A 27051-nucleotide genomic window follows, 5' to 3' on the forward strand; every position below is an offset into this window, starting at 1 on the left:
GGGAGCGACACAATGGACGGCTTATGGCACTGACAAAACTGCTCTGTCTGACCCGAAATTTGATAAGTAATCTCATGACCCCAATTAAGTTGTCATCTCTGGTTTCTTGTTGATCTAAAAGCCTGGCCAATTATAGTTAAAAGGTAGACATTTTCAATTAAGTGCAGTGAAAACATCAAGACTGTTCTCTGGGGCTGAACTTGCTCTTGAGTTAGAAACCTTTTTGGAAGATTGATATGTTTTTCTTTCTGCTCTGGTCAAAAGAAGCTGTTGAAAGCTTTAGGGGTCTGGGCACCAGCCTGGGATGTCTGATGTTGCCTGAGGCATTGAGTGATGACAGCATTGTTCAACCAAGACCTGAAGAAGAAGAAAAACAAACGTCTCCAAAGTCACCTAGAGAAGTACTTGAAGTTTCTGTCCAAGCCTCTTTGCTACTATACTACTAGCAAAGGGTTTAATCAAAAGAATTATTAAAGATTGGTTTTTCACATCAAAATCAACCTTAAATTACTAAAATTAGGAACTTTAGCAGCATAGAGTTCCACTGCCTTTACATACTTAATCAACAAATATTTAAAACAGTGGTTCTGAACCTGGGTTCGATCGAACCCTAGGGGTTCGGTGAGTTGATCTCAGGCACGCATGCACGGCTCATTTTGTGCACCAGTAAAAAACATATCTATGTCTTGAATTTGAAAAATATCATATTTTATTTTTCACTAAAGAGGGGTTCAGTGACTGCGCATATGAAACTGGTGGGGTTCGGTACCTCCAACAAGGTTAAGAACCACTGGTTTAAAATAACAAGAAAATGTGACTGTATCCTTGTGTTTTATCTCTTAACCCAACACTGAGGATAATCAGAATGTGATAGCAAAGCTAAAAAGCTTTAAGGCTAAATAGAACTACTTTTAGTTAACAAACATATTCATGTTAGCTTTTGGATTGCTTTGCTTGACAGCAAAAAAGATATTTCTCATTTTCAAACTGTGGTGATACAAGTACGAAGTGCAGTTTTATCAAAAGTGGACAAACACATCTAAAACACATAAGTTGGTGGAGAAATAATCAAACAAACACTTCTCTGCTCAGACTAAAATGGGGTCATCTTAAATGTTTCAGAACTGAGGGCAGCATTGTGCTACAGAATTATGGGTAATCTAGCACTGGCGAGGATGACAGAGCACACAGAAATGGAGAACACCCAAGTGCTCGTCCTCATCAACACTCGAGCATTTTGTATGGACATTTAGAAGCCCTGTGGGAGTATCAGAAAATGTTCTGACCATTTCAGATGTTTTATAATTACACTTGATTGACAAAAATTGCAGAGAACGCAATAAGTGTGGACACGCCTTGAGCTTAAATGATGCCGGATACAAGAAAAACAAATTCCATCGTTCAATACATTTCAGCCAGAGATGTACAAAACAAATGTGACTCATTACAAGCCCAAGACTTCAGTCAAAGCTGGAACAACTGAAGAAATCAGATTCTAGATGTTTGACTTGATTTGTAAGAGCACACAGGCTTGGGGTTATGTTTACTGCCCTCTAAAGTAGCCCACTTAAAACCCACAACCAAGCTCCAGTCAAACACTTTTTCTTTGTAAATGTGGAAATGATCCTTAAGCTTGCATATCCATTGTTCATTGTATCTTGCCTGCTCTTAAACCACCTCATATGCTGCAACAAAACAGATTTACTGTCACTTATTTATTTATTCATTTATTTTTGATGGAAAATGATGGAAAGATACTTATGGTTTTAGCGAGGCATGAAAGAAATAGTGTAGCACGTGCACCAACATAGGCACTAGGAGTGCTAATAAGAGCTTAAGACCAAGAACAGCAGCAGAGAGCAAACCACAAACCAAAGTGAGAAACTGACACAGACCATTTCTTTTATTATTGTTGATGATTGCATGTTAAAGAAAGCAAATAGAGAGAAATGGCATGAAAGACTCAAGAAGAGAGGGCCTGAAACTGAGACAGATGTTTGTTGATGTTTACTTGCCAGTGGAGGTGAGACAATGAAGGTAAATTGAAACCAAACCATCAGCTAGGTTTGTGTTGCGATTTTCAGGAAGTGAATCGACAGCGTGCTCACAAACATCCCAGCTGCAGACCAGCTGAGTGTACACAGACACCGCCGCTAATCCCACCACCCACTGTGAAATAATCGAGATCCTCCCTACAGATTCTCTCCGGGAAATACTTCTTCTACGACTTCTCACCATTGCCTGTGTTTATACTGATCTCACAATGTTACACTTCGGGGTGGCAAATAGAAACACCCATCCTGCTCTAATTTCAGTGAAATTCATCAAAAAAAGGCATCATGCAGGCTTCCTTTTAGGAATCAAGCAGGTGGTGTTTACATGGGGTAAACACAAGAACAAGGCAAGAAAAGTTAAAGTATTCAAAGTTCAGGTTTCTGCGGTGACGAGTTTAAACATGAGAAGTTCTTTGAAGTCTGTTTTTTTTTTTGTTGTGCTGATGACCACAAGCCATCTATCAGCTAGACAGGAGGCAAGAACCATGGAGGTTCAAGGCTGGGACAGTATACCAGTACAACAGCTGAACTGTGACTCAGTACACCCTACTTAAAGTCTGCCAAGCGTGAGCAAAGATAAGAAAAAATTGAAAAAAAGCAAAACAAATTGGATTACACAACCAAACATATGTAGACACCATATGTATACCATACCTCCGTCCTGCATAACACAGAGATAATGCATGATTTGGTGTGAAAGAATTCAATAGCTTGCACAGAGCCCTACTTCAATCACACACCTTTGGGATGAATTGCAACAGCATCATGCTTTATCGCCCATCATCAAAGCCCAACTTTACTTTTGTTCTTTTGTGTCAGAATGAGAGAGGATCCCTGCAGCCAAAATCCTGCGTGAAGCCTTTGCAGAAGAGTGAAGGCGGTCCCAGCAGCAGATAAATGTCGGTCACTTTGGAGTGAACGGAAACGTACTACCTTTTCAACAATTGCGGATGATTAGTTAAAGAGTCGATGTTAAAGTGCCACCTTCAGTCCCCTTGGCTGATGGAACAAATTGGCTCAGAATGAATGAGCAACACATTCTTATCTTCACTAACATCATCATCCTGGTTTAAAGCAGGAAACAAGCTCGAGGGTAAAGGTGGTCTTTTTTTAGAGCGAAGGAAAGGAAAACTGGAAAGGAAAGGATGCCTCATAAATCTATCCTCACTGATGACTCCTCTGTCATTACAAATGCCCTCCTCCTGCAGCACACACGGTAACAATGTGCTACATACCTATACAACAACATCCCCTTATACAGGCAAGTATGCACTACTAAACAAAAACCCAGTAATTTTCTCATTGCTATCCATACAGAAAAAGCACTGTGGTACATTAATGACACCCCCAATCCTCACATGCAAGCATGTTTTTGAGACACAATGCAGTTGTTCACTCTATGACTTCATCACAGACTCAGATGCTCCTTTGCACTATGACAGGGCATGCCTTCTCGCTCGTCCCCACACAGCTGAACAGACACCTGCTTGTTTCGACTGTATCTTTCCGGCCTGACGGACAATTTCCATACTGTTAGAAATTCCATGTTTTCACCCATTGGCCTTCTGTAGTGCAAAAGCCAGGAAGCTGGCCTCTCCCAGAAAAATAAACATGGCGATTCAGACCACATTACATTGACATTAATTGGAGTTTTGATTCACCTCTAAGCCCTTCTGACGACAGCCTTTCATCATCCCATTGCCTACACGAACACAGCAAGACTTACAGGTTTAGATTCTGAGTCATACTTTATGCAACATACACAAACACATAATGTATTGTGGTTCAGCAACATCTGTTTATAGCTATAACCATACTTAACTACTGTGATGTTCCAGTACTTACTGCCGAGCAAGTTTTTTTCTCTGGCTTTTGCCATTAAACAGCTCTTCAAGGACAGACAGCAAAGGTACTTTCTCAAAGGTACTTCAATAACAGGGGTTTTCATAAAAGAAGATTTTTCTTAATATTTTTTCAGTTACCTTCCAATCAAAGAAATCCAATTGTAGCATCTACAGCAGAAGTGATGCACAACCCATGAATGGTCAACCAGGATGTCACTTAAGATTTGGCCACAGTTAAAAAAAAAAAAGTACATTTAACACACTTCTTTGTTGGGTCCTACAGTACCTACTTTGATTGCATATGTGTGTTCACAGCTTAGACTGTATAAAAACTAGACACAGCCACAGTGACATCTTTGGTCTCATTACCATATTGGGGTTTCTTGTGTGATGTCATGTGCACATAGCTTAGTAGTGGTAGCAACCAAAGCAATCACAATCTGGTTGGGAAATACATGTCTGTGAAGGTTCTCAGTCATCCAGTTGGGGAATACACATTTTCCCTCGGTGATTGGCTGTCTGTAGGCCTGGGGCTTTGGAAATTATTTTCCCAGGACTGCCATCAACCTCTAGCAACAAATCACAACCGGACTGGGAATACTCATTTTTCCCACATGACCGGTGGTTGTCAACTGGTTAAGGACCAGTCTCTAGGCCTGTGTGACTGGTGTCTTTCTCACTTGATCGTACATGGTCACTGTGATTGTCACACATCCAGAATGGCTAACAAGTTCATGTCACATGGTCTTATATCTGCAAAACATAAAAACGTACAGTTTTTGTACCTCCTTGTTGGCTTCATGGCTACATGTGCCTGAATATTAAAGACACAACAGTCCAAAAGCAGCAAAAGGATAGAGACCAACAACTAAATTTCAGCTAGTAGGGAAGATACATAGCTAATGTTCATGGCGATACCACTTCTAGCTAGCTATCAACGTTGTTTTGCTGTTTTTTGGTTAATATGCATTTTATCTTCAACATCCTAGATAAATCTGTGCTAAAGTAATACTACAGTAACACTACAGTAAGCTGCAGTATCTGTAGCATACATAGTTGTAAACATTTCTAAAATAAGTTAAACAGCATGGCAATCATGGTTAAAGGCTTCAGTCATAATGTGACTTTGTGCACAACTTGTGTGATCTCAGGCAGCACTATATTGTCAACATTTACACAGTACACTAGTAGTGTACTACATAGAAGTCTATTAATGCAAGTCTCTGAGATATGCTGCCAAAAGAAAGGGTTTATGGGAATCTATAGCAGGGGTGGGACATTTTGACCCAACAGAAACAGAATTCATACCAAGTGATGCAAAAATTAAAAAAAAAAAAAAAAAAATCAGCCAAATTTTAAGGAATTTCCCAAACAAAACCACATGTCAGAATAATTTTGGGCAAAAAAATTGTCATGGGATTAATTGTGTGACCACAAGGACTGTCTGTATCTGTGATTTTCATGCACATTAGACTTTGCAGAGATTTCGCACGGAAAAAGGAAGGACTTTGATCTGCTAGTAGCACTATAAAGACAAACTCCTGGGAATAATAGAATTCATCATTAAGGGAAAAGCTGAACAAAATGTCATAAAGTACGGACGTCTTCAATCTGTGTTTTTCTTTTTCTCTCTCTCTCTTAAATGTCATTAAGAAAAACAATCTATTTTATATTGAATAAGAGTATTGATATTTTCCAGACACAAACAGCAGCGACAGTCGGTAAAGGAGTCAAAGCGCAGAGCTGTTTGATCCTCTTCATCCAGTGCTGGATTAAAGACCAAGGAAAAGAAAACAGTTGACAACATCCAACAAAGTGTTTGCAGCTCCAGTATTGAGGATGAAAAAAACCCTTTGATGGCCAAAGCTTTGATTTAAAGGAGCGACAATGGATGTTCAGATAAGAATTAATGAGAGGTTTAGTAAAGATAAGTTATCTTAGGAATTTGAACTTGCCAACATGCTCCATCAATTTCCAAAAAAAAGACTTAAAAACCAAGAAGGGAGGTCAAGGTGACATTAGCGATCACACCTTTATCTTCCCACACAGAAACTTGCTATACTTAACACATCCTGTGTTTGTTGTCAGGTTTCATGCCTTGAAGTCATTCATCTCATCCCACACAGACTGCCACTTAAAATAGTGGCTTGTTTTGTCCAGGACAAATTTAGCTATTCCTGTTTACCCTCCAGGATAATGCATGTGTTTTTAGTTAAGGGTTACTTTTGGATCACTTGCAGAGGCCCCAATACAGGCTGTATAGCAGCTTTCCTCAAAGTGTTATTGTCAGCAGCACACAGCCAGTGTCTTTGTAGCTGCGTTTTCATGGTCTCGTGTTCATTTTGAAAGATTTTAATGAGAATATTAGAAAAAGAAATCAAAAAAGACAAGATCAAGACCACATGACAATCAGTCACAAGTGATGAATGAAATACAATCCAGATGAAGACAGCAGTTGGTACAGTGGACCAAATATGGAAGTTGGAAGTAAACAGTAATAACCTGGGCTGCAGACACTGCAACAAAAACAAGCCACAGTACATCTTGAATCGGTTTGAGCTTGCTGACATAGGAAAGTGTAAACAGCCACAAGAATGGTTCAACTCTTATCTCAAGAAGGGACACATGAGGCCACATAGTCTTATGCCTAAATGACTATAAAAGAGGGTGAATAGGTCATTTTCCAGTGTCTAAATGTTTAGGATAACTCCTCAGCGTCGACTAGGTGAGACATTTCAGGCATATCCTGCTGGGAGGAGACCCCAGAGTGAAGAAATTACATCTCTAGGCTGACCTAGAAATACCTCGAAGACCCCCTGGAAAGGCTGGAGGCAGTGGCTGGAGAAAGGGATGTTTGGGTATCACTGCTTGGACTGATGTGATTCACACTCGGATAAGTAACAGAAGACAAAATGACAGGTCGATACATGTAATAGTTTGCAGAAACAACTTCTAGAAGTGCAGATTTAAAGTGTGAAAAGTACAGAAATTTGTGGATTTTGTACAGCCAGTTTGTGGTTAGATAGGTGTTTTGTCACAAAGTCTTGAAGGTAGACATGTGCAAGATTTTCTTCTGTTTATTTGGCCACCTTCCCATGAAGTTCAAAGAAAAACTAGTGAGCATATTTGGTCTTTTTCATAACCTGCACAACCATGGTGTGAATTCTGTGCATGCGCATCTTTTTGCTATGTAGTACTGGAAATAATGTAATGTTTGCTTCAGTCTTGAACTGAAACAAACTAGAATTCTGATGTGATTTGCTAAACTTTTCCTGAGCCAAAACCAAAAGGTATACAAGACTAAGTGCATTAGCAAGCTAAAGCAAACGTTTGATTTGTTATGGCAGTGCTTCCAACAGTTAATTCATTTTCATGTGAGTTGAACATCTCAGAGGAAAACACGTGTCAGTTACAGCACATCATTGCAGCATAAAAAAGCAAAGGCAGCATTATTTATACTGTGTAACCTCGTACGGCCCATTGGCAAATTTGTCACGGTTTATAAACACGTGGATGTGGTCAAAGAAACAGCTGGCCTCTCTTAACATTCGGTGGTAGTCAGAGTGATATCACCTGATTGTTTCCTTTTTGGTGACAGCTTTTGTGCTCGGACCTCGCTGTTGTGATGTTTCCCAAGAAATACAAGCTCAGTATTTTATGAGTTGACTCACTTGTCTGCTATGTCATCTTGTGGATGGAAACTGGACATTTATTATTTTAATCGGAAAATGTTACAGACTTTTAAAGCCTCAAATGTTGTATGTAGGGGTTTTTTGCTTAGCTATGAAATCACAGTTGGACAGGGCTGAGAATCTCCCTATGAAGTAGTTTTAATAACAGTCTTAATAATCAAAAGCTGACATGTTACCTCTGTTCAAGCCCACAATCTAGATGACCCACATCAAAACTGGAGCCAAACCAGGATCTCATCAAGTCAGAATCAAGACCAAATGGATGTGGAAATATTACATATTGCTATTACATAATGCTTCCTTATAGTCAGTGTCAGCATGCATGTATTATTAAAACTATGATTAAGACTGGATCTACAGGTTTTATTGTCATATAATAGAGTGAATTTCATCAGCTACTATGAAACCAAGGCTTTTGGATTAATAAGAGTTACACTGAGATCTTCCTCTTTTTATTGGTTAATGCAGCAATAATCCAGCGGCTTCCAGCTAAAATTAGGAGCTACAGAAGCCTGGTACTTCCACAAAGATTTATTTCCATTTCCATTGTTTTCATCACACTTGAAGTCTTCATCTGACACTGACAAATCATGATACCTCCCCAGGAAATATATCCAGCACTGTGCAGCTAAGCCTCCAGCTACAAAACCAATCTTTGGTGGTTTAACACCAAAGTAGTTTTTGGAGAAAGGTTGACATTTCAGTGAGTTAAATCAACTCTTTTATACTTGAGTGACCTAAATTGAATCTATCGTTTGGTTCTTTTGCCAGTGATAATCTTGAGGTCAGTAAAAGTTGCTTGTTTTATTGCACCCTGTTTGTTACTCTGATGCAAGTCTAACCTCATTACCCTGATGACCTTCACAGAGCAAATATGAGATAAACAGAAAACAGGCCTGTGTTTACCAGGAGAAAAAATGCTTTGCTTTGGTGTGAGAATCAATCTCTTTTAAATTCTGTTTTATTTTGCAACACGTTTATATATTTAAACTTGAGGTTTTCTTCTGGCTCAACATTTTCTCATTCAAAACAGCTTCATACAAAAGTCAAATGTGGGTCATGTGTGCAAACCACAGTCATCCCCCACCCTATTTTTTCCTATATCGGTAATATACTTCTAACAACACCCTTTAACCTCTCTAAGGACTTGCATCATGACAATAATCTTGTGATAATCATCGCCACCATTGTCTTCATCATAATCACCCTGATCACTATAATTACCCTCAGCACCAAGTTCAGTGTAATCACCACATTCTCTTATACTCACATCATCAGCCACACTGTCTTATCATCCTTCATTGTTCACTGTCCTGGACGTTTATTTTGCTTCAGATAATTAAAACCATTATCATTGGACAATAATTACCATGTGGACACCAGCTGGAGAGCTTTGCATGCGTGTACTCATTTTGACGTATATAAACCCATGCATGTGCAAGTGCACATACAGAGTTGCTACTCTATATATGCATATGCACTCATTAGTGAAGATTGAAAACAGGGAGTACCCTGGCAGGTATTCATTTATTATTATTTTGGATATGAAAACAATAGGGCTGATATTTGGATCCTTTTCATCTTGGACCAAAGTGGTTTTACAATTTATTTTTGTAAAATAAATTGTAAAACCATTTATTTTTTACAATTTATTTTAAAGAGTTTACTTATTAAACTCTTTACTTTAATAAGTAAAGAGTTTCTTTACTTATTAATGGGATTTTCAAAATGGTGTTCTCAACATATTTAACTTCAAATTTAATAGAAAATCTATACGTCTACACATTCAACACAATGTCCCATTTTTAAAACCCTGAGCATGTGTAGCCTTCCATATATTGGATTTTTGGATCCTTGAAGTGACCGCTCCAAGTTATCAGCTCATGTCAGGACGTTGCGTTACGAAGATTCATCACACAGGCACATACTGTATCAAGCGTCTTTAACCACAATTACCTGCACAGCAATCATTTTGTGAAATTATTGCACTACAAGAAAACCTTGAAAGATAACAAAATCTTTAAAAGGCTTTAAAAAAGTGACTATTGTACATTCATTTCTCTCACAAATGTTATGACGGATGGTAATTAGCAATATATTGTATACTAAAGCTGTTTTATATATAAACGTTTGCTGCAGACCTGGACATGATAACATGGGAGTCTGAAAACTGACTCACTTTTGGGGCTAGCTTAAATTAGCCATTCAAAGAACTGCAGTTTTTGGCACTGCTATGTTGGCTTAACTTTTTAGCCACTTGGTTAGTTCAAATGACTCATGTAACTTTAATACATAACTTATTTATTCATTCACTGACAGATGCTGTAATGTTCCAGTCATGGAATTTCTCTTTGTGTTTCCAGCTTTTAGTTCTGATGCTTCCAGCTGAAAACCATTCTCACACATTAGTAACAGACATAGCTAAGAAAAGCAGTTTGCACTATTTCACACTAAGAGAAAGGATTATATCATTTTCTCCTTTTTGAAATCATGCACAGAAACGTGAATGTTGCCACAGCGACAGCTCTGTTTAAGGATATTTACAACATGCAGCTTGGAAATATGTGTCCCTGGTGCTCTCTCGGGCAAGTGAGCCAGCGTGCGCAAGCACACTCTGCTTTTTTCCCCCTGTCTTGAAAAAGTGAATCATGGCAGAGGATTATAAATATGGCAAGAACACAAACAGCCTGAGAATGGAGCCTCTGGCTCACCCAACATCTGCAGGATCTACAGTAAAGGAAACTGGACAATGAAATCACATTTTTGAAAATTTGTTTTAGCACCACCCACCTCCTCACACACATCAACACCAGTTCAGCTTGGATGCAGAGCACATTTAGAGCTTGTTTTCATTCCCACGCGATTATATTCCATTTATCTCTTAAGAGGACATGCTTATTAAAAGTGGTCACACATTGTTTTAAGCCAGCAGGAGCATAGGTTGTGTTTAATTCCTAATATAAGCAAGACCACTAAGCTCCATAAGGGCCACATTAGGTAACGAGACCCTGTAATCATTTAGCTAAGCCTGGACAATGCTGCTCTTGTGACATGGGGGTCTTTGTGGTTTACACAGGTCAAGCTATCCTTACAGATAACTGCAAAATGCTAATCTGGATTCCAGCACACTGACGAAAGCAGTGATGGTATATTGGCCTGTCTGTCTGAAGCGTAGCATGAAAACTAATAAAGTGAGGCTCTCAGAGATAATTGGCAATGACTGTCATCTATGACATGCACCTTCCAATGCTCAGCATTGCATCATCTTCACTCGCTTAATTATGCAGTGCTACTGAGTGCAGAGCTTTTCTGTCAATACGTACATTGTGAGGTTTTACTGGTATCCAGTTGCAATGGAAAAGAAAATCTGCAAGTCTTCCAGCACTAATTGGAAACATGTTAAAGTGTCCTGAGTGATGTATTAATCACTACAAAGAAAATCTAGGTTTAAGCTGTGAAAACAGTCTCCAGAAACAGCAAAGCACTGCACACGGGATCAGAGAAACAAGTCAGCCAAGAAATAACTCAAGAAATAATATGGAACAGAAGCCTAAAGGAGTCTCCCTCGCTTGCATCAATGCTATAAATTTAAAAGCACTGGTTTGCCAAAGAGTTTGGGAATGCCAGTATGTGTCCACATCCATCCATCGCACCTCCACCTCATCCTCCCTAAATCTGCATTATAATCAGTGTTGTGTAAGGTGACTCAAGAACCATCCCAACTGAACTTAGGCACCAGATCTTCTGATGATCAGCTGGTCTGTGATCACATTGACTTCAATTGGGCTTTTATGAATAGGTCTGCAGGTGGGTTGAACTGGCCTAAAATATACCCAAGTAGAGAATAAACTTTAGAGAGTGGTGACAATTATGTCACACCAATGGTAGCCTAGTTCTCCTCAGTGTAGGGCAGTATATGTTTCTTCATTAGACATTTAAGGCTCCTTCATGTATCTCCTGCTCAAGTAAACCTGGTCTTATAACACCAATATAAAACATCCCCTAGGATGTCAAACTGGGGCCACATTTTGAACACCACTTCAAAAAACAGGCTTAAACTCTCAAGACATCTCCAGGGTCTTTGCACTTTAATTATCACCAACATGTGAGTAAAGAGCCTAGAAGAGTTGTAGTGAAAGGGAGAAACAACAGCCAGAGACTTAAAAGAAATCTTACGCTGTCTTTTTAAATGTGGTCAAATATACAACATTGAAAGCTGAAACATCAACATTTCTATTACTTGAACATTAATTAAATCTAAAATGTCCTAAACTACTCAGCTAACCACATTATCAACAGAATAATATTTACACACACTTTTTTTTAAGTAACAGAAAAGTCCCTTTCAGGACTAGAGAGCAACTGCTCCATCATTCATATTCAACAGCAGAAAGTTTGCCAACAGTAGGAAAAAAAACCAAAAAAAAAACCAAACAAACAACAAGGAAAAAAAAAACAAAAAAAAAAAACAGTCAACAGCCACATACCGTCCAGCAGCTGATAGGCAGACGAGCAATGGCAGCAGAACCGGAGGGCAAGGAGAAATAATCCAAAGAGCCAGGGAAGAATGCTGCACAAAAAACACAATTTAGGAATAAGAAAACTTGCTAAAAGTTCATCAATTCAACTTCTTTACAGAAAACACAGTGGGTTTCATTTACCGTGGAGTCATCTTTAGTGTTGGTGAGTTTATGTCCATGCTAAAGTTGCCCCGTTTCTATGTGGTGCTGATAGAGACAGTGAGAGAGAGAGAGAGAGAGAGATGGAGCTCACTCTGCCTCGCTCTCATTCACTCCAGACTAAAAACTGCTCTTTCCTCCTCCTCTCTCTTGCCCCCTGATTCTCTCTCGCTCGCTCTCTGGTTCTCAGTCAAACAAAGGCAGCTTCAGTGAATCGGGACTCAAGGGGCCCTCGTAAAGCTGAAATCTGACTCCCAGCGTCTCCTCTATGGACCACCGCTTTCTAATCCAGCCCTCCCCTCAGACATCTCAACTCCAGATCCAAATTAACACACTCCAGTTAAACCACCCCCCCTCCACCAGAGACACACACCAACTTTTCTCCTGCTCCCCTTCACTGGTGTGGTTTCTCTCACTTTCTCAGCACTTGGGAGCACTTTTTGTGTGGCCTTGACTTGCTGGGGGAAGACACTGTAACATCTGCAGCATTCAAAGCTTTCTTTAAGCAAAGACAAGAACTTCTGTCAGGGTCAATGCAAATATTCAGATAGCTTAGAGCAGAGCTTACATTATTTGTTGGCATCACTTCAGTGCGTTCTCTTTGTCAGGTTCAGCCCACCAAAAGCAGAATCCCCTAATCCACAGCAGCACCTGGATTATTAGAAGTCTGGTTCTCCTTCCAAACAAATATTGGCACGGAAAATAATTTTTTCTTGTCATTTTGAATGAAATTTAGTTTCTTCTTTTTTTGTGTGTCCCGTTTGGATCTTTAGCCATCAGAATTGTTGTCTTAAGGCCAAGAAAGATGCCAAGCGGATTTATTTTACCAAGTGGATCATCATGGCCTTGCCATATTGGTCCATTTGATTGACCTTTATTATAATTATGAATTTATTTTATTTTCAGTTCCTACAAACGGGACAGACATGACTGGGGGATAGGACAGGGAGAAAGAATGAAAGAAAGAGAGGGAGAGAAAGAAAACCAAAGGGGAGAAGAGACGGTGAGAAGGGGGGGAAGAAATGAAATTTAGTTTCTAACATCCATCTTTTATTTTGACTTCCAAATCACTGCTTTGTCCTCCATAGACACACCCTTTCAGCTCTTCCTGCAGCAGGTCATCGTGGGCCATGTTAGGAGTTTTGTCTCCCCAGCCTCTTGTAGGTCTTTCCTGGGTTCTACCCTTTGAACATGCCTGGATGCGCCCAGAAGGAAACCCGATCAGACGCTTAAAAGCATCAACTTTAAGCCTCTCATACGTTTAAACGTTTTACCGTCTCCTCAAGGGTGAGCTAAAACCCCCTTTGAAGAAAAGCTCAGCCGTTTGCATGAAATATAATGATATCACACCTACCCATCCTATATTTTCAAGGCACAGAGGCACTTCATCACATTGAATCACTCATTAGCTGAATGTTGTTCCAGATTCTTTCACCCTACTTTAAACCCTGGTGACTCCTATAGTTTCCAAAAGACTTCTGGTTATATAGAAATCTGGGTATGGGAAAACAGTTATGAACTTGGGTCAGTAGTTTCAGGTCATATTGAATACACTATAAGGTTAATTTAGGGTTAGGGGGTTAGGATTGGGGGTTAGGGTAAGGGTTTGTATTCATGAGTGAATCATAATTGTTGCTTACCATAAAAGTCCTCATATTTGGAGCTGCCTTCTTGATACAAAGGTTTTGTTTTGTTTTACTTTCAGTCCACCCCTGATCTGCCAGTGCATTCACTGTCTAGGGCATCAACTAGAAATTAAATCCAAAAAATAACAACATTTAGCACATTTCTCAATTTAGAGATTTTTTGTGAACTTTGCTTCTGTTTTCACTCGCTATTTAGTCAGTTTTAGGCATCAGACCTTCTTGACTAGGTTTATGAAAAGGGGTAAACATTATTCCTACACTTTGAAAATCAGCACTTAAGGGTTTCCATTGACTCCAAGAACCAGTATATGTCTCATCTCTCCATTGGCATGACCAGGTGCATCTCACCACTGACACTAAAGGACACCTGACATGCCAGCTGCTTTGACAAAATTGCACTATTTCACAGCTCACAGGCTGACTGCTACCCATCAAAGTGTGATTAAACTACAATATCTAACTCACCGTCAAAAACAGTAAACTCATCAGATCCTGAGATTGCTAAAATCCACATTTTTGGGCGTCTTATGATATAAAAATAAAGTCAGAATAGCAGAAATAGCAGACAATGTGGCACACACTGCAAAGGAATTTTGTGATAATAGGTTAATCATTTCTGCTTGTGATAACACCTCTGGTGACTCATCAGACCCAGTGTCTGGACTGAAGAGCACTTCATACGGGAGCAAAATGGAATCTGCTTTAAACAAACGCACGCAAACCCCCGCCGGTCTGTCTGCAGGAGCCAATGTGGTCGAGGGGAGGACAGATAAGGATGTGTTCAGACCTTGCTTCTGACGGCTCAGACAGATAAGAGCCATCATGGACTGTGAGTGATGCTATTAGTGAGGCAGAAACTATGATAAGCTTTATTCACATAACTGACATCATACTGACTGACCAGCGCTTTCATGAGATGCTGAGTGTCTTTTTACCCATATCTTTCCTTCTTTATGCGATCTGTTATACTAGATAATTTGTTAATGAGGATTTATTCCATTAAAATAAAAAGCTGTCTTGGATGTGAAGTTGCAGTTGTCCAGCTGTAAAAGGGCAAGAGGCAAGGTACACCCTGAACAGGTCACCTGTGCATCACAAGGCTACAGAGAGACAGATTCATAATTAAATTCACACCTATGGCCAATTCAGAATCACCAGAATCATGAAAGTCTTTGGACTTTGAAAGGAAGCTGGAGTAACCAGAGAGAACCCATAGAGACACAGGGAGAACATGCAAACTATAAAGCCTAAAATCCAGTAAAGAAACAGGCTATCCATAAGTACATCTACAACAAACCACAAAAACTTTCCCTAACCTAATACTAAACCGAAAACATCTCAAACAACAGATATAAATGAGTTACTGTTATCAAAGTTTCATGAGGGGAATCCATAACCATAGCCCTAAAAGAGATCTAACCAAATATAGGGTACGTGTCCAACCTTCTCCACTAGAACAATCTATTGCCAGTGACAGTAATATGGGCTGAAATTACATTTACTCTAAAATGTATTTCCCAGTCCAAGGTAATCCCTGTTTGTTCTTTGAACATACTGTTTTCAACGAGAACAGTCATAAAAGAAAACAGTTATATGGCCTATTAAAGTCTGGTGGTCATGTGGATACTGATGCTGTGCAAATAAGCCCCTCTTTGTACACGAACTAGAAATTTCCAAATGACATCTGAAACAAAAGTGGTGAAGATTCGATTTATAAACTTGTCAGAAAAGCTCTTTTTTAAATTAATGTTTGTTCCTGGCAAAATCCTGACTGAAAAATACAGTGACCAACTTTCTGTGCTGCCAAGATTACTTATTACGCCCCCTCTCCACCCACGAGCACCTAAGATTTTTCAGAGCTCTCCATAGTAGTCTGTGTATTTTGAAGTAAACAGAGTGAAGGGAGAATTCTTCGTGATGTTAGAAACACAAAGACAAGGAGCAATAGACCGCCGTTTCTATGCAAAGAAAACAGTAACAGAGAGAAAGGGATTTCAGTCTCTGGGTGGCAGCAGCTTAAAAGGGGTCCAGTCTGAGGTCTTGCTGGTATGAGTCAGTAAGATACCAGATCGTCATCCCTCTTTAGGTAACAGCTCTGAGAAAGCAGGCCGAGCTGCCCCAGATGACATCAAAAAGCACCAAAAGAAAACATCTGCTAACAGCGCCTGGCTTTCAGTTTGTAAAGAATAGCCTTTTTTAAGGGAATTTCCATGTTCAGACTTAACTGTCTGTGGTTTGAAACCGACTGCAGTGCTGCTGAAAAACAGTCAGGGATTTTTAATAAGACAAAACCACCAAGAGTCTAAATGGATTGTGATATGAAACAGTCAAAAAATCTGCCTTTACTTTGATGATATTTGAACTGCCCTCAATCGATGTAGAGAGATCTGATAACAGAAAGAGTGTTGTAGAATAAAGCAGGAGGACGCCCCGAGAGCTGATAAATGTTGAACAAATGTGGAATGGGCTCAAAAACATGCTCGCAATTTCAATAGTCCTTATCTTACCTCCTCTAACCTTCAGATAAAAGCAGTGAGAACAGTGATGATAAATGCTATAAGGAGAAAAACACAGAGAGCAGGTGAGATCTCTCTGAAGTGATCCATACTGTCACCAAGATGATTCTTTTAACTGCTTTTTCTTTTAGAAAACAAATTTAACTTGAAAGGTTTTCACGAAACGATTCCAATCACACTGGCCAATTTGGAGACTTAATTAATCTTTCCCACACATTTTGTACATGCAGAACAATTAAAGGTCCACCTTTTGCATTGAGAAGTGCTTTAATGGTATGGTATAGATTCAACAATTTGGCAACACCATCCACGATGTAAATCTCCGCCACATCCCACAGATGCTTGACCAGGTTGCGATCTGGTGACTGTGGAGGCCATTTGAGTACAGTGAACGGTGAATATGGGCTCATTGTGGTCATAAAGAAATGAAGACAGTTAGTAACAATCCTCAAGTAATCTGTAATCATGCACAGTTGGTACCAAGTAACCCGAAATGCCAAGAAAATATCCACAGCATCATTACACCACCAACAATGTCAACCATTGATTCAAGGTGGGATAGATCCATGCTTTCATGTTGTGAATGCCCAATTCTGACCCTACCATCTGAATAGTGCAGCAGAAAAAGACTAGTTGTCTAATTCTGGCAACATGTAGTCGAAGTTCCTCATTCTTGCTGCTGTAGACCCTCTGCTTTAATGTTTAACATGCTCAGAGATGCTCTTCTACATAATTTGGTTGCAATGGTAGTAGTAGTTGAGTTGCTATTCTCTTTGTAGGTTTAAAAGCAGTCTGGCGATTCTCCTTTGACCTCTGGCATCAACATTGCATCTGCTAACCATGTATTTGATAAGCACCTCGTCAGAGCTGTGGATGCTGGTCTTTGAGTCATCCTTCTTGACTGGTGCTTTTTCAATATCTCTCCTAATGGTTCAGAGTTCAGACTACTCCTTTTTGAATGCTACCCAGTGTGCAGATAATCTGCAAGCATTGCATCAAATTCTACTCCTACACAGATGATTGCCAATAAACTCTGCAGCTAAATTCCTCCTAAACAACTTTTCAGTTTCTTCTGTCTGAAGTCTTCATATTCTTGTGAAAGCAAAGTGTACAAAACCAAACTGCAAGATGCTTTCTACTGGAATTCACTTGACTTTATTCATGACATTTGACTTTTTCTGCTTTTTTAAAAATAAATTAATGTCAGTCACAGGAAGAACACTCACAAAATAACCTTTTTAAAAATTAGTGTTCAACCTCCCAAATGTTTGCTTTTTCAGAGAAGGGACAAAAAGAACTTCTTGTATTTTACTCAGTCTCAAAAGGTCTGAAAAAGCAAGTCTTACCAATGTTTCTTTTGGTGATGCCATGTTCTTTTTAAATGAAAGAAAATCAATAAAAACTTGCAGAAACCCTTTCAGTCATCTTTAATGCAAAACACATCCAGTGGGTGTAAATCAGGCCAAAATAAACTGGCTTCTTTGCGTTTTCAGACATTCAGCATTCATCATCTCCCGTTTTTCAGCTTTTCACCATCTCTCTCTGACATGGCTGACATGGTCTGCACAGCTCACGGGGTTGGGAACAGAAGTTTCTTGCATTATGAAGCCTGATCACAATTATTTGTATTGAGGGTTCAAAGGTTGCACTTGGTTTCTGAGGTGAGATGACGGTGGAGCGGCAGAATGTGCTTGTGCGTGTCTCAGGTCAACATAGAAAAAAAAGCTTCTGATGTTCTTTAAGCTGAAATTCAGAAAGCTGTATTAACAAAAGGGGCCCTGCTAGTGAAAACAAGCAACTGGCTCTCTATTCAGTTACAGAGTGATTGACAGGGACAAGGTCAAACTGCTTTCTCAAAGAGAAAGACGGGTTTTAAATAAATTTAGACCCTGCCTAGCCAACAGACAAGGCAAAAAAATATATATTTAATAATTTAGAACTGGCCAAGAAAATAATAAGTTTTGGCTCTGGATCAAGCAGCATATAAAAAAGAAAAATAGGCTGTACATTAGGGTTAAAAACACTATAAAAGGCACTGGTACCTAAAAGTTTAGACCTTTGTTTTCTTATCATAAACTATTAGAAGATTGGGATAAGGAACAAAGCTGAAGTTTGTCTCTGAAATAAATAAATGAAATAAACACTTGCTTGTCATGCTTACATTTTATGTCCATCTATCCACTTTCTGTCACTTATTTCGCTCCAGTGGCAAGACCCAGACTAAGCTTCATATACACCATATAACTTAATCTGAGTGGTCAGATAGCTAATAAACAGCTAAAACTCCTCCTGATCTACCCAAAAAACCAAGGGACAGAAATTTGCTTACATCATGTAGCTCCACTTCAGGGTTTCCTCTCCACCCCTGTTACTTTGTAGGAATGCACTTACAGGTGTTTAACCTGCCGGTGAGCGAGCCAAGCAGCAAGAGATGCCAGAATTGTCAAGTTACATTTAAAATCACATTTATCTTTAGATTTACTGCTACAATGCGGAGGTAATTATTGCCTCCTGGTGTAATCATCCTCACTGGTTCTCCTGGCTACAAGTGCCAAACTCAAGTGCTTCCACTGTGAAATGCCAAAAGTCTGACCTGTAAGCTGGCCTTGTGCGACACTTCAGTCTCCTTGCAAACACACTGACTGCATGCAGATTGGAGAAGATCAGGCTGCAGAGTGCATGGCAATTATGAGGTTAAATTGTCATACTGTGTTTGCATTTTGCTTGGAATTTGAAGTATAAATAAAAGTAGCCTGAACGTAATGGAACGTCAGTCAGAGAGGATTCAGTAGCAGCAGCAGCCAGATATTGTTCATTCATTCTGTGCTTGGCTGCAGCTGCAGCTCAGAGGGGAAAACAGGCAGAAAAATGAGACGTGCTTAACACGGGTGGTGTTTCGATTTCAGGCTGGAACTTTGTAGTTTCTTACTGTATGCTGTCGTTAGCAACATCATATCCATCATAAATATACTATCAACTATTTTATTTTATTACGGTGTTAAAATAGTTCATTTCGGGGAGGAGAATCTTGGTGTTAAAACATACTCACATTTTACCCCTGTGATTCATTTGTGTGTGCTTCTGTTTATTGTGGATACCACCGGGCATTTAAGCCTTGTTTTTGTTTCCAGCTACTTTCCACATTTGATGCCCAGACAGCTAACTCATCAGTGAAACGACATTTTCTGTGCACAAGTCATATTAAAGTTATAAGCAGTGTCTTCTTCGTCTTCTCTGTATGTACTTGTCTGATATATAAGGTATGAGAACACAGAGCACGACACTAGAATAACACTGAAATGAATAACATCTGGATGTAATTTGATATGTTAAACGCAAAATTTTAGAAGGCTCTCAGCTTAAAGTGTGGGATGATTCATAAGCAGAGGGAGACATGGATTTCTGTGAGCTCAAACCCACATGAGCAGCAAAAACAATCAGGCACATTCCAGCATCCACCTTTCATGGTCCTAGGAAATCATCTTTACTAATAATGGTATAACAGTTTTATAAGTTGTTTATTTTTTGTCTTTTTACAAGTCATTTGGTGGGTTTACCCATGTTCAGCTTGATTTACTAGTTAATTACTTTTCATTGACAATAAGCACCCATTTAGCAAGAGTTGGAGTGCAACACACCCTGGACAAGTCGCCTGTCACAGGGCCTGTGATATTTAATAACAACATAAGCGTACTGTGTCAGTAATTCTTAACCTAATACACTAGGGTCACAGGAGTAAAGTTTTAGCTTTATTATCAGAGGAAAATATTTCAGTGAAGCTTGTTAAGTGATGTCAGAACCCCCAAATATTCTCCCAATTTCACACATTAAGGGACCGTTATCAATAGAAGAGTTTGCAGAGAGAAGCTAAAAAGTAAGTGTTTTAAGCCTGCATTCATTTGAATGACACATGTAGTTGCAAGGAGATTTCCTACTTCATACTATATTAACACTGAGTGTATTTTGTAAATTCTAAGACTCAGAAAGGAGAATTTTCTAGGGTATGGCCATCAGGGTGGGTTTTGCCACTGACCTCTTTTTAGGCTATGGACTGAATTAACTACTACCAAGAGAAGTAGGCCTACAAAGTGCTTGCTAGTTTAATAAAGACTAAAGTTGCAGCTGTTACACCTTTTTGTCTGGGTCATGTTCACATTGTGACAGAAGTTGAGAAAGTAGTGAAAATGTAAAACTTTAGAGTGTGTGTACAGCTGTTTGCTTTGGCTGCCTAGCTAGCAAAAAGCTCCTTTAATCAAACCAACACATGTAAATCCCACAGCTTAGCACTAATGCTGCTATATAAACCAATAATGCTGTTCAGCATTAGTTTTACGACACAAGACTAACAATTTTTGACAACTCAAACTGTGGCTCCGACATGAAGTAACACATCTGCTGAGACAGAGAAGCTCATTACTTATGATAGTAAAGGCATCAGGAGGACAAACATTTGAAGGCATGTGCACAAGTACTGACTCTTGTAGCTGCTTCAGTGTCCATTTATTCCAGTGATGCTCAGGGAAACGTGGCTGGTAAACACAGATGGAGTGAGGCCTGCAGCTTCTTGTCTGGTCCAGCCTGTCCTGTGGACAGGACAAAACACTCGCTAGCTTTTCTCACTTACTGTCAACTGTCTGCCAAAAAGGTTAGCATATATCTTCTATTTCTTTTTCTTACTCTTGAACAGATCTGATCCATTCTGATTTCATCATCCTGGATTCCAGGTGTGAGAAATAGGGTCAAGGGTCCACCCATCCACATTAAGGGGACGGCTGTGGAGCGTGTGAGCAGCTTCAAGTTCCTGGGAGTCCACATCTCCGAGGATCTCACCTGGACGACCAACTGCTCCAAGCTGGTCAAGAAGGCTCACCAGCGCCTCTTCTTCTTGAGGACTCTGAGGAAGAACCACCTGTCCTCAGACATCCTGGTGAACTTCTATCGCTGCACCATCGAGAGCATCCTGACCAACTGTATAACAGTCTGGTACGGGAACTGCTCTGCCTCGGACCGGAAGGCGTTGCAGAGGGTCGTGAAAACTGCCCAGCGCATCGCCGGAGCACCACTTCCTGCCATAAAAGACATCTACAGGAAGCGGTGTCTGAAAAGGGCTGGGAAAATCATCAAAGACCCCAGTCACCCATCACATGGACTCTTCACCCTCCTGCCCTCTGGGAGGCGCCACAGGAGCCTCCGGACTAAGACCACCAGGTACCGGAACAGCTTCTTCCCCACAGCTGTCAGACTCCTGAACTCTGCCTCCTGACATCTGACCCACGTTAAACTCATGGACTGAACATACACACACCCACAATGGACAACTGTACCCTCAAACACACAATAATAACATGGACTGAACCACCACTCACAACCACTAGCACTTTATATAGCCTCTGTAGAAACTATCTACACCCTCACTTATCTTAACTGCACTACTGTATAGCTCTGTGTAAATAATCATTCTGTACATTCGATAATCTTTAATCCTACAACTGTTTACAACTTGCATAGTTCCCATTTCTGTATAGCTGTATATCTCAGATTCTGTAAAGTTATTTATTTCATATTCTGTATAGTTTTTCATATTTATATCCTGTTCATATCCTGTACATAGCTTGTACTCACTACAGCCTGTACATACTTATAGTTATAGAATATTCACAACATACTTCATACCGTGTACATTATAACATACCATAATAGACCCATTTCTGTAATATACTCACATATCTATATTATTGCTAATATATATTGTAATATATCTATATCACTAAAGCACTTCTGGATGGATGCAAACTGCATTTCGTTGCCCTGTACCTGTGCATGTGCAATGACAATAAAGTTGAATTCTATTCTATTCTATTCTAAGAAGTTTGTGGAAAAGTCTTTAAATTTACCTGCATTTATATTTCTCAGCTTCCTGTGCTTACATTATGTTCTCTACAAGATAATGTACAAATCAAACTTGTTCTACAATATCTCAAGATCGCTGTTTGCTTATAGTTTATTTCTGCACAGTAAACACTGTGATTAGTAAGGTGGGGTTGCTGAGATTTCTCTTACTTATGAACATATACACACTGCAATCAAAGAGTTTACGCAAAAGTTCATGTACTCACGCCCCAAACTAAAGAAAAAGCAGAGTTCAAAACAACAACCACATCCAATGCAGCAAAAGAAATAAACTTTAGATTACAAAATGCCTTCCTCACAATAGTTTGTCTTCTTACCATCAAAGCACTTGAATGAAACATAATGAATCAATCGTTTTATATACTGACATGTCTTGGGAGGAAAGATGTCCTTGTGCACACAATCTGGAAGTTGTTCATAAAACAAAAGACAGACTGCCGCAGACATTTGTTCACTGCTTGTGGATCCAGGTGAGGAATTGCCTTCGGGGAACTTTTACATCATGGCTAGCATGCAATGAGGAGCGCTGGAAGCTATCTTGTCCAAAAGTCTGGTATTAACATCTGACTGGGACAGTCCAGCTTCTTCACATCAGGGTTGCAGCTCTGAAGCAAACCCCTCAGAGCATAACTAATCTCCATCGCTCAGTCCAGTGTTTCCAGTCAGACCTCTGACAACTGATGTCTCAGCCGTGGGCCAATCGCGTTTTTGAGTTTGAATCAAAAGTCACTTTTCCAGATGGAGAGGTGAATATGAGAAAAACAATAATTCTTACTCTCTTTACTAAATCGCTTTTTTCTCTCATGTTACTGAAAGTATTGCTCTGTTTGGGCCAAATTCAAAGGTTTCACACGCAGTGATGTGTGAAATGAAGCTGGGAGCAAATACAAGTTACTGAATAAGCTAAAAATCTCTAACTTGTCTTTCAGATGAGATCTAAGTTCCAATGTATCTGGAAATTTGTTTTGTGAGTTTGTGGCCCATTTTGGGGGCATCATTTGCCCAAAACATGAAATCAATAAATTAAATGAAAATATGTATCTGAAAATATATTAGCAGGTTTTTCTGGACTTTTGTAACACACTATGGTAATCGTTAACTTTGCTAAGCTACCAACTGCTAACAACAAACCTTTGACAATAAACACAAAGAGTTCAATAAAAGTCCTCAGAGCTTAGATTTACCACACCAAATCATCTTTTTGGTTTGCATGTTTATAGCTTTATTTTTAAAGCACATTTTTTAATAGTTTTATCCATCTTGAAATGATGAATCGAATTTTCTGGTTAGCCTGTTTCCATTCCCAGAGACATTTCATACACTTGCATTCTCCCTAACCCGCTGGTGTCCCCTAAATGAGCAAAAGGGCCATTCGATGATCCACCAGGTTACGAACATCGAATGACATCGAATGGCACTTACACACTGGGTAAGTTTCAGGTTTTAAAATGTAGAGTGAATGGGGTTATTTTAATCAAAGCCACTATGCCTAACCCTAAACAGCAAGTAAAAGCAAAAGTAAAAAGTGAAAGCAAACAAGACTAATCAGTGAGTACTGAAAGGTGAAGGTCTTTAAGCTCCCAGATGCTGACTCTGTCACTTAATAAATGAACAATAACTCTTGGCAGCCAGAATTGGCACAGCCAGTGCATCGAGGAACCAACGCCCATCTACGCAGTGATATTTGACACCCTGGGATTAAAACACATTGGTCTGCTTTTTCATTACCAGGCAAAGCAGGCAAAGGCATACATCTCTGTATGTCATCCGAAGAGAAATCCATACACAGATGGACACGTTGCACTTTACAAAAAGGCAAACATGGGATTCTTTGAATTATGGCCACAAACCAAGGAGCTTTCAGGTTTCTGGACTGTGACACATCTATAGGGCCATGAGTGCAAGGTGTAAAAAAGAAAGTGAAGAAATTATGACAATGAAGGCACTAAACTGCTGTGGTTGTTGTCTAGCAAAGTGTTTCAGATCAGAAAATATTTGGAACTGACTTAGACAAGGCATTGGAAAATGGTCAAGCATCTGGATGAACCAACTACTTCATCCCTGGGCACTCATCGGGGCCATGGCATATTTCCGAGATCTTTCCTTTGTGATGTAAGGAGCTGCTTTAACTCAGTCAATCCACAATATTGCCAATCCACACCCTGTGCCTCACGCAACACTGAGATGACGTCAATTCTGGATATTTGACTGGAAAGATATAAACTACAGGCCTTCCCTGCATTTGTGTAACTGCACAGGTATTGTCAGTTTTGTTCCTGATTTAATTTAATCAAACACTGACACAACTCGTGAGGCATAAAAGATCTCTTTTAAAGGCAGAGATGACTAATGAACAACAGCACCGCAGAATCTGAGGTCATCTTTAAAGTCTGACCCACATATTATCTCCAGATCTAAGTCTGCGGTTAGCTTTCATTGCTGGGAAACGATTCTACAGTCATGCTAACAAAATTGGCAAGAGCCCAAATGACTGTCCTTGCTAACCCAGGGTGGCTGCAAACAATTCTTTATTGGTCAATTCTTTGATTAATCAGCACCATCATTCAGACTGTTGCAGGTCTGACGGGACTTCCCTGGTAATCTTCTGAATTTTTGTGGGCTCTTTTTAATTGAAACCAAATTCTATGACTACGATGGTGAGACATAAATGAAAACAAGTTTGCTGAAAGAAATGGTTATACGCAGGCTGGACAGTGATCACGCTTGAAGGGTTTGCCCTACATGAGCTTGCTAAAGTGTCTACGTATGTACAAAAAACTCCACAAACACAATTGCTCAACCAGTGATGACACTTGCAGTAATGATAAACAAAAGAGTCCTCCTCTTCTTTTAGCCTCCTTGAATGATTTCTTCTTTGTTCTCTTTGTGTAGAATAAATCCACAATCCTTGACCACCGTTCAACTTACTGTCAACACTATATTGCACTCCATTATCCCCTAATCCGTCTTCAAGGATCTGCCTGAACACATATGGGGGTATGTTATTGTAAAAGGCAGTGAGGTAAAAGCATGATGAAACTCAGTTTTCAGTGGACTGTCTGCTCTCAGCTCTGACAGATAAATAAAGGTGGATTCCTAATTGCAAGAAAACTAAACAAATTCTTGCTTCTTAATGCAAGTCTTAGATATCAACACAATTCATCAGTGTTGAACAGTGATGGCCAACAGACTAAGTAAGTGAAAGGCCACGCATTGACCAACTGGATAGAAATGTGACACACACAATGTTGAGACATGTTAAAACCCATAAATTTAGGTAGACATGACAGATGCTTTACAATAATCTCGAGTTACTGTTTTGAATACCAAGAACTTTGTTAGAAAATACTGAGTTTTCTGCCACAAGCCAGAATACTTCACATTTAGTCTCTAAGCCTGGATAAATGAAGAGTTCTGAGCCAGAAAGTGTATCTTGTGTAAAATCTTTGCAAATGTGCGAATCACCAATAAGATTTCTACATCATAAACCAGGATGGCCACTGGTGCTGTTGATCGGCAGGATGGTGGAAGAGTATAACGTTCAAAAATCCAAAATAAATTTTTGGATTTTGTCATTTTTTAAAATTCCCACTGTATCTTCCTCTATCTTTAAACCTCGGATTGTCTACCAAATGCACGGAAGCTTGACGGTCCTGCACAGTACCTTTGTTGTTCCTCTTCTGAACAGGAATCTCTGATGTTGGATCTGCTGGAGCCACTCCCCAAGTTTGGGGGTCACTGCCCTGAGTGCTCTGATTACTATGGGAACCACTATTGCCTTCACCCTCCACACCTTCTTGAACTCCTCTCTCATCCCTTGGTATTTCTTGAGCTTCTCTTGTTGCTCTTATCTAAAGTTGCTATCACTCAGTACAACTACAGCTATCACTAAAGCCAACATCCTCTGCTTGTCCACCAGCAGGGTGCTTTATTACAATATACTGCAAACAGAGTATATTGTATTTTTTTGGGAGGGGGGGTAAAGAAAGCATCTTCTAGTAATAGCTATAACTTACGTGTCAAGTAACCAATAACTTGACCTTCCAAAAACAGAATAGTTATATGTTTAAATATTTGTTGGAATGAAAAAAGTAACACAACAGAACATGCAGGAGTAGTGGTGCCAGACAACTGATAAACTGATGCATTATTCATGATGTCCTGCAATAAAGTCGCCATGGGTTTAAAAAGTGGTTCCCCAAAGGCTGCACACAAAACCTATAATGTTTTTCGAGGTTTCATTGGGATATGTAAACACCAGTGTTTATAGACATCATCTAGCCATGAGAATATAATGGCATACAGCACAAGAACTGACTCAGTGAAAATTAGCAACTTGATATATGTAAAGCAATTTAAGTCATTGCCAATACATTCAGCATTTGACTGTTCCAAGTTTTAGAATGCGAGAACTGGCAACTTTTTTTCTCCTTGATTATAGCAAACCAACCATCTTTGGGTTTTTGATTCAAAGCATAATGCTATCACCCTGTGCTCCTAAATACCGTAATGACAGAAGCTACAACTTACATTTCTTTTAGCCACACTGGTATTAAATGTAAATGAAAAACTGCTCACAAATGCTTGGTAAATTTTCCCAGTCAACACTTGTTGTAAGGACAGTTGTGTCCTATGTAAGTTTCCAGTCTATGGCTGGAACTTTTTCTATCTACTTTTTTTAATACTGACATTTCTAAGGGAATTTTTGAG

General features: G+C 39.6%; 1 protein-coding gene across 4 annotated transcripts in view; it reads right to left on the reverse strand.

Annotated features, from left to right (window-relative positions):
• Positions 1 to 27051, reverse strand: part of LOC101478962 (collagen alpha-1(XV) chain) — a 122671-nt gene that overhangs the window by 45710 nt on the left and 49910 nt on the right. For 2 of the 4 annotated variants that reach the window (XM_004551817.5, XM_004551819.4), the window contains exons 1-2: positions 12252 to 12495; positions 12078 to 12160 (exon numbers count right to left, since the gene is read on the reverse strand). In XM_004551817.5, the coding sequence (XP_004551874.3) occupies positions 12078 to 12160; positions 12252 to 12289 (121 nt within the window). In that variant the 5' untranslated portion in view covers positions 12290 to 12495. Of the gene's footprint in view, positions 1 to 12077; positions 12161 to 12251; positions 12496 to 27051 lie in introns of those variants that run through there. The other 2 variants (XM_004551816.5, XM_076888308.1) reach the window with 2 other exon arrangements.

The sequence above is a fragment of the Maylandia zebra genome, linkage group LG9, assembly GCF_041146795.1.
Source record: "Maylandia zebra isolate NMK-2024a linkage group LG9, Mzebra_GT3a, whole genome shotgun sequence".
NCBI classification, from domain to species: domain Eukaryota; kingdom Metazoa; phylum Chordata; class Actinopteri; order Cichliformes; family Cichlidae; genus Maylandia; species Maylandia zebra.